We start from the raw sequence: 12,532 nt of genomic DNA, 5'->3' as shown, positions 1-12,532 counted from the left end.
TTACCACCTTTTGCCTGCAGCATTACTCAGAAATAAACTCACTCAGGGTCTAAGGAAGAGCACTCTGCGCTCGTGTTGGGACACATGAATTCAAGGCAAAGTTGTAACACATTAAGTGCTACCAGCAATGTCCCATGAAGAGCAACAGATATATTTATCACCATTTTAGGCTTCCTTCCCCCCTTAAACATCTACTGCATCTGGAAGAATGTTTTAATGCTAACTCTGACTTTCAATTTTTAAATTGAAAAATAGAAGAGACAAGTTACCTGGGTCTTACACCAGGACTTACTGCTTGCCTGGAATGAAACCATGTGTACCTAAACTGCACCCTGGGGTGGATCCAAAGCACACAGTCTCCAAATAGGGAAGAGACTTTACTTCCTCGAAACTTGCTGAAAACTGCGTGAGTGACTCATTCATGTCCTTCTCTTGAGTCAGCATTGAAAGAGAGCTCCAGAATTCCCACTGATTTACAGTGCAGATAAAAGACTGTAGGATTGTTGGTTTTCTCAAAGGATGATCCGTGACTGATGCCCTGAGGATGTCTCACCACTACACCCACATAACTCTTGCACAAACCAAGGCTGCATTCCTACCCCGTACTCCAGCCCTTCTCTCCCTGGGTTCAGACATGCTGGAGCCCAACTTTACCATGTCACAGAGGGGAGGGAAGGTCATGTGGCTGCAAATCCCATTTGCAAAAAGTAAACAGGAAAATAGATTCCAATTTTGAGATCAATTTTAATCAATTAATTAATTAGTAACTTGTCTTCTAACACAGTAAAGCAGAGCGTAGCAGGTTCAGAAGTTGTGGAGTGCTGAAATTTGGAGTTAGGCTGAATGAAAGACTATGTACAATACAAATCAGCTTTCTGTTGTGATGTAAATTTATTCTCATAATTTTTACCATTTATTCATCCCAAAAGACATATTGCATATTTGGAACATTTTTAAAGTAAGAGCCACTGTATTCAAGACAAGAACTAGTTTTGTCACATCAAAACTGATGACATACTCAATAGAATTATTTTCCAGAGCAAGAACTCCTTACAAGAAATATAAATAGAATATAAACTTCATAAATGATCTAGCATGAAAAGATTAAAATAGCAAATTCATTCCATACTGAAGGCAGTACTTTACCACTCATAGTGTGTATACAGTGTGTCTAAAAAAAATCCATGTCCCAACAATGGGTACTGAAACAAATATAGGTAAGCTTTTGGTTACATTTTATTCCAATAGAACAGCATGAATTGATGACTTCACTCTTTTGTCTCAATTTACTGACTAATATGATCAGGTAATAAAACACTGCCTTTAGTTTAACCCAGGCTTTGGATTTGTTCATCAGACACAATGAAGGGATGACACACTTTGGCAGCACATTGACATTTTCAGTGTTTCACCTGACATAACACAGGAATTACCTCTCCCTGCCAACATCTTCATTCCCACAGCTCCAGAACCATTTACCCAAGAATCTCAATTACACCCCCACTCTCTCTCACGGCTGCTGAACACCAGTGACCATGTCCTGGCCCACCACATGCAAGCGCAATCCCAGAACAGCACGGACACACATCCGCATCCCTCGGTGCCTTGGAGCTGAGACACAACCAGCTCTGGGAATGATGCTCACTGAGTACACTAAGAAACTCGGTCATGTGAACAACCTTGAATTTGAAATGCTTGGAGAGGGAAGTGTCAGTAATGTGCAAACAGCATGATGTGGCTGAGGGAAGAGAGCAAAATGTCTGATCCTGGGAAAAGGACTGGCTTTGCTTCACTCTAAGATGTGAGCAAATCATAAAACAATCTATGGGAAGAAGTCAGCAAAAAATTCAAGAACGTAAAATAATTCATACCTAAGCATTTAGAAAATAAAATTCCCCTTCTCAAAGTTTTTTTAAAAACGAATTTATTAGTGTTATTAAACCAAGACTTCTGTAAATAATGACATTCCAATAAAAGTGATCACTACACTACTATCACTGTAACTAATAACGCAGTTTACAGAACAGCTGTCAGTTTGTAAAAACTAAGTGAAGGGATTATTCTATTAATATTTTCCCTATTGTGCTTCAGGGATCAGTTTTTCTCTGATTACTGTTCAACACTGTATGATCAATAGTCTAGAATAAAGCTTCAAGAGTCATCCCTATAAAACCTGAAGGGGAAAAAAAAAACCTCTTCAATGCTGTGCTGAACAGTCATGGGAACAGGCTGCTGCTTGGGCCTGCTGCTTATAGTGGTTTTTCCCAAACAATATTGCAAAGTCAGATACCACAGGGTGCACCTCATACTGGGGTGATGTGAGGAGTACACTGATTTGATTGACAAGGTTAAAATCTAGAAGCTAGAAGTCAGTGAATCCCCTCAAAAAAAGTTCTGGTAGATAATCAAAGAATACCAGAACAGGATATAAAGCTTATTGTCTATTCATATGATGTTAGTAAGGTAATAACTGTAAGGACATGTTCTATTCTGGCATCTACTCTTCAAAAGAGAACATTTGGAAAATAAAAAATTGTTTAAAAAGCTGACAAAAACTAGAGGGATGAAGAAAAAAATAGAGAAATTCAATCAATTCATATAAAGTAAGACTGGAAGGTATGATCATGGTATGTCAAATCCCTGGATCAGGACAACATTTGCAACAAAAGAACATCCTCCAAGAGAGATGTACTGGAGTTCAACTTTTGGAAGCCAAAGCAAGATGAACTCAAACACAGGTTGGGGATTGGCTTGGGTTTTTTTTTTTGAGAGAAGTTTCTCACATACCTGATCTACAGAGGCAAATGATCCTTTTTCTGAAGTTCTTAGAGCAAGAACTTTTTTTCTAACAAATGCTGAACTTCTTGACATTCTGCTGCTGATGATGAAATCAGACTGAAGTTTCATGACTGCGAAAACCAGATCAGTGATCAGATGAATTCCCCTTACCTTTACAAATGGGAACTTGAGCCTGTAATGTCCCTTCCCATCAAAACTTGTGTTTCAATTGCTGATTCACCTTCTACTGCTGGGAGCCTTTTGTTGGACACTGGTAGCACCCAGCTCTTAAGCAGGAATGGGCGCAGCCCCTCTCTTCCAAGCAGAAATTGGCTCTGTTGGACAAACCTCTGCTCACTTTCAACAAGTTGGTCCAAAGTAAAAACCCAGGAAGGCCAGAAAATAATCCCCTACTCCCCACCAGAGAAGAAAGAATTCTGTGTTCATAAGAACACGCAAAAAGGGACTGGGATGAGCAAATCAGTTGGATCTGGGGGATTCAATGCAGCTGTTTACAGGAAGCAATCACTTCAAACAGACCCAGAGGTATATGCAAGAGAGAAGGAAAGAATATGGCTTCTAATTCTGTTTTATGATCAATTGCTGTTATTAATGGAGACTCAATTTTGAGACAGTTGCTAACAAAACACTAATGGCGGATGAAGAGCCAGAGGGGAGAAAAGGCCCCTGGTGAAACACTGCCAGCTCCTCTTGCAGGGCCAGTGCAAAGGACCGTGGCTTCCCAAAAGCCATAGTGGTGACCTGGTGTTTTAAAGCACTCAGATGCTGCTGGTGGAATGAATTCAGCAGTGGATTTGTTATGGAAAAGATTCAAGCTGAAGAAATGATTCCTGCAAGTGGCAGAACCCTGTGGATTAAGGCAGGAGACATTCAAAATCTTACATAAAGCACACAGATATCTGGAACAGGTAACATACTTCAGAAGACTTGATTAGAAAAATAACTTAGGGATATACCCCAAAATACATGCACAGGTGATTGATTACCTTTGCTTCAGCTATCAGTCATCTGATACTAATTCTCACTGTTTTATGAGAACTCTTGCAATATATTGTGCAGGCTCACAACTCTCCATTTAGCACCAAAAAATCCGGACATTCTGCAATAAGGATGAGGCAAAGACTCTGGAAGAACGCATTTAATTCAGCTACAAGGAACAGGAAAATCACACTATATTTTTCACATATTTATATTTTTAAATAAAAGGCCTGCTATTGTAGTCCCCATGTAGGTAAATTCTTTTAGAATTTAAAAAAGGTGCCTCATTCAAGCCACCAGGACAAATCTGAAGAAATGTTCAGATATTCTAAGATTTATACTAAATCTTCCAAATTGAACTAGCAACTGCTAAAACAACTCTCTGACTAACTCTGCTAGTATGAGAAACCTTTTTAAAGCCTCAAACTTCAGTGCAAGCTCAGAGGACTTGTTTTACATGTGAAAAGCTGCTTGGTATAGTAACTCCAAGGCTTAGCTAATGACGCCTCACAAAACAAAGAACCTAAATATGAATGTAAAAGAGCACACATACATTTACAATTTAAAAAAAAGCAATTAAAAACCAGAAAGGTTTGTGCAAGGAGTCCTTACAAAATAACTCCACTTGGGGTTTTAGTATCGAAGCATTGAAGAACAGCAACTTCCCAGTTACCCAACCCTTCTCCAGGGATTCTCACAAGAAGAGTGAACTGTGCATTTTAGCCCATTCCTTGTCATTTTGAACATGCAAGTGTCAAGAATCCTGGAAAAGGCACTGTATTAGGGAACCACAGGTATACTTGTAAGCACAAACCCCCATGCAATGTGTACTATGCACCTGTGTATATAATATACATATGCATACACGCACATAATGAAATTAGAAATATTTCTCCTTGAATTCACCCACGTTGGGCCTCACACTGCAGCTCTCAGGTAGGCTAGCGATTTCTGAAAACACATTTGTCTTTAATACATGGACAAAATTAAGCCCCAGGCAGAACTGCTGTGGTGCAGGGCTCCCCTGCTGCCCCCAGGGAACTTGGCACCTTCCCTGCTGCCAGCGGGGAGGGACCCCTGGCTCCACCAGGCTCCACCTCCTCATGCCACAGGCTACCAGCAGGGAGGAAGGAAGGGAGGAATCCGCTGCAAAAGAAACAGTAGCTGAAAGAGGGACAAACAGGGAATTTGAGATGCTTAAGAGGTGAGGAGGCAGCATCAGGCTCCCTTTCCCCAGCAGGGCTTTTCTCTATTGCCCAGCACCTGCAGCCACTGCTCCTCTGGTCTCACCACTCCTGCCATGGGCACATCCACCTTGCAGCTTGGACACCTTTTCCTCCTCTATGGCAACATGCTCCCAAGCCCTCCATGATCCTCTGCTACCCCACTTCCTTCTGAAAACCACTGACAGAGGGATCACCTAGACCAAAACTTAAACCTATGCAAATGCAAAATAAAAGGTAAAAAAAAAAAAAAAAAAAAAAAGTCTTTTGCTCTTACTGGACATGCTGCAGACATTGTGCCTAGTAACTGTGGCAATATCTAGTGCAAAAGAAATTTAGCATGAATCTCTCGTTTTCAAATGACATTCAACTCAAACATGCATAGGGAGAGTATTATTTTATTAAATCATGCACATCACATGTGTTAGTGCAAATAGTTTAATCTGTACTCCAGAAATTCTATTGTATTTTTATATCTTTACAAAATAGATTTAAAACAATTATTACTTTAAAAAATGTAATTCTGAAGTTAAGCATTTCAGAACAATATTTGCAATAACCTATATACAAGAGGTACTAAGTACCACTGGCATACGAGTGTTCTGTGGTTGGGTGGCTTCCTGCAACTGAAAAGGATGAAATGAAGTAAATGACAATAGTTATTTTCTACAAGTCACTTGTGGACTATTTTCGCCAACTAATAATCCTCCCATTAGGAAATCCCATGTAACTTAAGATAGAACCTTTAATTAAAGGACAATGACCCTTAAAACCTCACAAAGTAAATTATATACTAAATCTCTATTTAAATATTTAAACTATCTGTTGATTGCCATAACATTCTTTAAAGCCAATTGAATTGCTGAGATTACCTCCCTATTTTGAAGTTTCTTTTAGCAGAGCCATTTTACTTTACCATTCTTTAACATATTATTTAAAATCCGTCTTTAATAAATTTTTTGACAGACCTGTTGAGCTGAACAAGACAATTACGGTCAACATTTAATTCAGCACTAACTACAGTGATTCCCACCAAAAGTCAGCAAATAGCAATAGTTATAGTACTTAGATAAGGAAAATAAACTTTGTAATGGGGACCACTGCATCATTCTTACAGCCGTGTGGTAAGGAGCCATAAAATTTTACTACCAAATTAAAATCACCTTCACCTGACAATACTTAATCAGGTATATGATTTCGATTTCGTAGTATTTTATGTATCTAGATTTTCTCAGCTGATCACAGACATACTGTAGCAGTTCTCTTAATAAAGTTATGTCCACAAAAGCTTATTCTAAAGAGCTTCTCCAGCTCAAGTCAAAAAGTATCAAATGACTGAAAAAATAAACTGATACATGTGATATGTGAGCAGGTATTCATACTTTTAAAGAACGTATCTCTTTAAATATATGAAATTTAATAAATTACATTCAAACTAAAGTTAACGTGAGTTGAATCACTGCACTATGTCCATCAAATGACCAAGGACTTGCTCCCAGAAACACTTTAGTTCACTCAAGAACACACACATGCTTACACTCGCACACACACACACTAAATACTTTAGGCTGGTCTTCACCATCAGTATCTCCATCTCTTTAAGGCTGGACATGAATTGTGTTTATTTCCAAAACCCATTAATAAAGCAATCCTTATGAAAGAAAAATATGCTTCCTTTGAAAGACGTGGTAGAAGAAATTTTCTTAAGTCTTGTTCCCAACAGCTCAGTGACTAACAGCAAGTAAAATGATACACTAGTTTAAAAAAAAAAAATAGATCATACTGAAAGGCACTGAGCACACTGCATCTGTTTCCCGAGTATCTGCAAGGTTACTTGGCTTGGATGTCCAAATCAGTATTTTTCTCTTACGTCTAGAAATCAGATTCTAAAGTCAGTGTCCACAACCCTAGCCATTATAAATAATTTGGTACCAAGAAGCCTGCTTTAGGCCACCATTATAGTATTCAGAATCCCAACATACTAATTTACAACTTGCATGAAGTTGTAAGCAAAAATATTGCTCACAGTATGATGAATCACAATTTTATTCCCTCTTTATAGACAGATACATTTTATACAGTTTAAAGCAAATGACCCTACTGCTGTTCTCACGCAGAGCTGTGCTGTATTAAGAGGTAAAAAGGAAGAGAATTAATCTGTTTTCCCTCAGTATATGAATGTTGCCAGCTTCTAAAGGGAGGACGGTGTATGGATTCAACAACAGTTCTCATGGAGAAGCTCTGGTTAGGCCTGGGTACAGCACCACGGCTGTTACAGCAACCAAAGCTGCCATCACAGGCATCCAAGGCCATTGTCTCTGTGTGGAGAGAAAAAAGAAATCAATATCATATTTGTTCTAATTCATACTAATCAGTTTACCTCGTGGTTCCTGCAAGTCCTGAGTACCTGTTGATAGGCATCACTACAATGCTACCCATGAGCCCTGCTGAAGGCTAGTCCTGATTTGGAGCACCACAGCAAACCACGTTCCTCTAGCACAGGGAATTCCACGCCTCTTCGTGACTGAGGATCATCTAGAGGACTTTTGGCAGCTCCGTATTTCCAGGTTTGTTACTGTACACATCTCAGAGAAATGTGCCACTGAACATGCGAAAGCATGAGATGTTTAAAACATTGCTCATGCCAAGTCAATGCTAGACAGAGCTTTATGCACATCTTTAACTTTTTACCATTTAAATCAAGATCTGTGACTTATTTGTAGCAGATCCTAACAACACCATTTTTAACGGACTGTCACAACACTGCATGACAACAAAGGCATTTTAAGAGGAGGACACACTGAGAGACAAGAGAAAATGCAAGCTGAGAGTTCAGAATACAAACCAACCACCTACTTCTTGTCTTTTTTTTCCATCTTTCCATCAGCAATAGTGAGAAAAATTAAAGTGTTTAGAGCCAGAGATGAATTTCTTAGTCCATTGATAGGAACCAAAGCTTGTTGAATTTTATTATTAGAGGCAAACTCTTCATTTTTTTATAGTTAATTAAGCAATTAAGTTTTCTTACAAGACCTAACATCACAGCATTGTGCAAAAGGCAGCCCATTTGCTAAAGACAAACTGAGACCGAGTTAGAAGAGGCATGATCAAGCACCAGTTAGAACAAAATTAATTGTTAATTATTAAAGAATTAAAGAAATCACAGAGATGTTATATGATTAGCGGAGTGCTCAGCTCATCAGTGTCAACGGCATATTAAATGAAGGGTTTGCTTCAGGTAAAGAAATACCTGGGAGCATTTCACCATGCACTATTTGATACAGAGATGGCACAAACAGGTGAGAGGGACAAACATACATTGACTGAACAGTAGTGCTTGTACCTTTCGCTACCACAATGGGCCGTAACACCAATACAGGAAAGCCAGGATTAGGCCGATGAATACGGCTGGGACGGGTTGTAATATGGAAGGCTAAAGAAGGGAAGGGATATTAAAAATCACTTAGTGCTATAAATCAATCAGGTAAAGATGATTTAGAGAGGGGAATATAAGTCAGTAGGTTTTGTTTTAATTGAAATGTATTAAAGACATCTAACACATTGCAGCATTATCTAATCTGGTATACTAAGTTAGTATACCATTCTACTCAAATGAACAGGGATGTTTAAAAACAAAGGGAAGTAGGCAGAAAATATTCCAAGAAACCTCTTGTCACAACTTGGAATTTAGCACTTGAAAACAATATGAATGTTAAACTGATTTGCCTGTATCTTATTTATAGTTTGTTTTAGTTTTCATAAGTAAGAGGAAATCCTATTTGGATTTCTTGAGAGAGGGACTCACACCAAATACTGGATTTTTCAGCTATTTCTTCATTCCTTGCTAGTTAGCCTTTTCCATTTTCCATCACCAGCCTCCGGAAAAACAATCTTTTTTCCTCAGTTAGTGAATCAATTACAGCTATGTCCACAGGCAAACCCAGTAGTTCAGACATTTCTGTGAGATTGTAACATGACTGTACAATCCACACCCAGTTACTAAAAAGCAGAGAAGCACATTTTTATCAGAGATACCATAAAGTTCAGCATCTCCACCAGGTCAGCAGCCTTGTGATCAAATGCAATTCTGAAAATTGATCAAATGGTGCAGCTGGGCCAAACCAGCAGCTGGCCAGACTGCAGGGTTCATCCAGCTTATGGCCTCCTCAGAACCATCCACACTTTCTCAGCTATGTTTGATTTATGGAAACTACTGCACATTCTGGATGGAACAGTCTTTATCTGTGATATGAAAAATTAAAAGCAAAAATGGACCTAAATGCTTTTTAAGCTGTCCTTGGAAGACATCTACCTTCTTTTTATCCTACTCTATATATTTGTGCACACGCAAAGACACACAGAGGTTAAGGCTGAACCATGCCAAATATTTTTAAAACTGTTTGTGCTGAAATTACCTCAATTTTGTTCAGTCAAATAAATAATCCAATGATAAATTCATGTTTTTCTAAAACATTGTGATTAGTAAGTAAAATCTCACCCTGTTACAAATTTGTAGGAATCACTTATTCACAGAACCTCCAGTATGGTTCAAAACACAGAAATATTAGAAGGTATTCCAGTCCTGTTCAATTAATTTTTTTTTTCAATTAAGGCAAATACTTAACAAAAAATTATGTGTAACTATTGAAGACTTTTTCATGCAAGATTATTTTTGTGTCACGAGTGCCAAGAATCACAGTGCCACCTTCCCACAGAAAGCCTGTTGGCAGAAATAATCACAGCAGTGGTCAAAAAAGTGCCAGAGATTTAAATCAAACCAGAGCAGCTAATGTTCTCAAAGCATTCAGATCATCAAATCTGTTGTATAAAGCGCATCAGGAAGTAACCAGTGACTACAAGCATGCAAACAACAAGTGGTACACCACACTGCTAAGCATTTCAACAACACAACACTGCAATCTTTTTTAAAAGTAAAACTTAAATATTAAAAACTTAATATTTAAATGATATCCCAAATGGAGTACAGAAGCCTTATCTTTTCTAACATTTGCTGGTTCACTGAACAATTCTAGAGATTTTTTTATAAGTTACACACATTCTTGGCAAATGAAACAAATGATAAATGTCCATCATGTTCAATGAGATCACCTCCAAATAATCAGATTTTCCCCTCACAAACTTATCAATATATAACAAATCTCCCTATTGTCAAATAGCATTTAACTAGGTGCTTTAACAAAATTGTGCATCTTTTATTAGAGTATGAAGATATGCAAACTCAGACACAGATGGGCTGCAAAAGGGAACAAATCCCACAGTGGGAAGTCACTTTCTGTCCTCAGAAATGAAGTAGCAGATAATGATTCCAGCATAAGGGGGCAATGGTACTTGAAAAATTTGACCTTGGAACACAGCCAGGTATCCATGATGTTTGAAACAATCCCCAAGATGGATATGTTTTACATTACTGACTGTGAGTAATGTTTGGTGAGCAGTGAGTTTGCCCTTATATGGAGGATGCTCTTCATCACAGCCTGACCTCCAGGTTTCAACTGTCACAATTAACTCCTCTTCTGCAAGCAGACTTTGGCAACTGCTGTGGTTTCTGCTTTCATTTAAATACTCACCTCTAATTCTCCCCTAAAGTTTCCTTTCAGTTTTTTCACTTTCATCAGGTGCTCCAACTTCCTTCACAGTATTTCAACCCTTTACTATCTCCCCTTTTCCACTGATCGTTTTGATTCTGAGGTTAACGTTTCTATCAGAGCAGAAAATCTCACATTCACAATTATTTATTCAGTGTGATCTCTTCTATTAAAATGGGGTGAGGTTTTAGTCTGGTTGTTTGTGACTTCTGCTTAAATAAGTCAAGTAACTCAGCATTATTTGAGCACTGCAGAAAAATTCTAAACAAGAATCAGGTTCCAAGAGAATTATGAAATCATATTCCTGAAAATATGGCTGAAAAAAGTGAGAAAGGCTTTGAATTCTTCACATCTTGGACAGCTCCATGATGTTCAAGGTTTATATTCAAGAATAGATTATGGCAAGGATACCCATACAAACTTTAGGCATCCAGCAGCCAGCTGATTTAGAGGATGGGACCTGTACAACTTTCTTTGTAGTCAGAGACACAGTTTGCTAAAGTCTGTTAAAGAGCATCCATCATCCTCCTGTGTTGTACTGTGCATTACAGGAGCTGCTCACCCTGCACTGACCACAGAGGCAGTACGGGAAGACAAAACCAGCCCTCCCAGGGGAGTAGGGGACCTAAAATAAGGCTGTGATTACTGTATAATGTGTCTGCCACACCCTTAACGTTTGGACAATTTCGGAATCTCAGTAAAATAAAAAGCTGTCTCTAGCTGGGAACTCAGTTCTAATGACACAACCTCTCAAACAAATTGAAAAACAAAACCTACTATTTTCATTAGTGAATATAAAGGACAGTTCAACTGTAGTGTTTAAAGCATGAGCCCATCACAAAGAACCATGGTTAAGAAGCATATGCAAGAGTAAAGAGGGACCATCCATTGAAATAAATACTAATAAAATGAGAGCAGCTTGAAAAGGTTTACTCAATTCATTCAGATACAGGTTTGTCAGCTTTTACCCCTGTATCATTCTTTAAAATCAGAAAATGTTACTTAGTTCTGGTTCACTAGTACTTAAGCCACATGTTTGCAGGAGAGCAGGTATCTAAGGACATACTTAAAACTGTCAAGCAACTGTAAATTTAACTTTCATGTGTAATTGTAACAGTGTATTGATCTGCAAATCTGCACAGGTAGGACCAGAATGAAATTTTGTATAATATGGATCCTTTTCTATTTGACTCTTCTATGTTCCTTCAATCAACAGGATTGCCAGTGTAATAACCTGACTTCCCCACACATTTGGTACAGACTTACATTGTTTCCTTTTTCTTGTAGCAGCTTCAGGTTTTCTTTACATTGTTTGAGCTCTTCTGCGAGTGACTGGTTTTGTTGTTCAGCCACCTCATACTTTGCCTTCAGCTCCGAGAGCACAGTCTGTGTTCTTTCGTACTAAAGACAAAGAAAGAACAATCTGTGGACCTCTGGACACCCAACACATGCTGAGATCTGCTTAGCACACAGCTCCCTTTTCTGTCATCTGCCTAGACTAACTCGCATCAGTGCATTCTCTTTACATAAAAGCAGGGAAGAATTAAGATTTGCTTTTTTTCTAATTTTTTTTTTTTTTTTACCCAGCTTGGCAGGGCTAGGACTACTAAACCCAAGGAAATACAAAGCAAATGCAAAGCCTTAATTAATCTCTCATACCAATTATTATCATCGTATTGGAAAGGACTGTAAAAACTACAAAGCTAAAACAAGAAACAGGGGAACAAAGAGTCCTTTGCATTTGAATAGTGGTCTTACATCTAGGCTGCAGCTTACCACCTACTCCCCTCTAATAGGTGCAAAATTCAACACTCTGTATGAAGTAAATCAAACCTTCTTCCCACACAGCAAATTCAAATGTAAGAGTAAAGCAGGCCTTGTTACTGTCATGCCATAATCCTCAGTGCGGATCAGGTACAAACAGTA

General features: G+C 38.4%; 1 protein-coding gene across 24 annotated transcripts in view; it reads right to left on the bottom strand.

The window, feature by feature from the left end:
• Positions 1–7,028: 7,028 nt before the first annotated feature.
• SLMAP (sarcolemma associated protein) overlaps positions 7,029–12,532 on the bottom strand; it is a 77,326-nt gene continuing 71,822 nt past the window's right edge. For 14 of the 24 annotated variants that reach the window (XM_083869580.1, XM_083869583.1, XM_083869599.1 and 11 more), the window contains 2 exons: positions 11,873–12,007; positions 7,029–7,318 (listed from right to left, as the gene is read on the bottom strand). In XM_083869580.1, the coding sequence (XP_083725706.1) occupies positions 7,229–7,318; positions 11,873–12,007 (225 nt within the window). In that variant the 3' untranslated portion in view covers positions 7,029–7,228. Of the gene's footprint in view, positions 7,319–8,343; positions 8,434–11,872; positions 12,008–12,532 lie in introns of all 24 variants that reach the window. The other 10 variants (XM_083869584.1, XM_083869591.1, XM_083869601.1 and 7 more) reach the window with 1 other exon arrangement.

Source organism: Zosterops lateralis (assembly GCF_965231275.1).
Source record: "Zosterops lateralis genome assembly, chromosome: 11".
In the NCBI taxonomy this organism is placed as follows: Eukaryota; Metazoa; Chordata; class Aves; order Passeriformes; family Zosteropidae; genus Zosterops; species Zosterops lateralis.
This window is presented reverse-complemented; position numbering and strand designations above follow the sequence as displayed.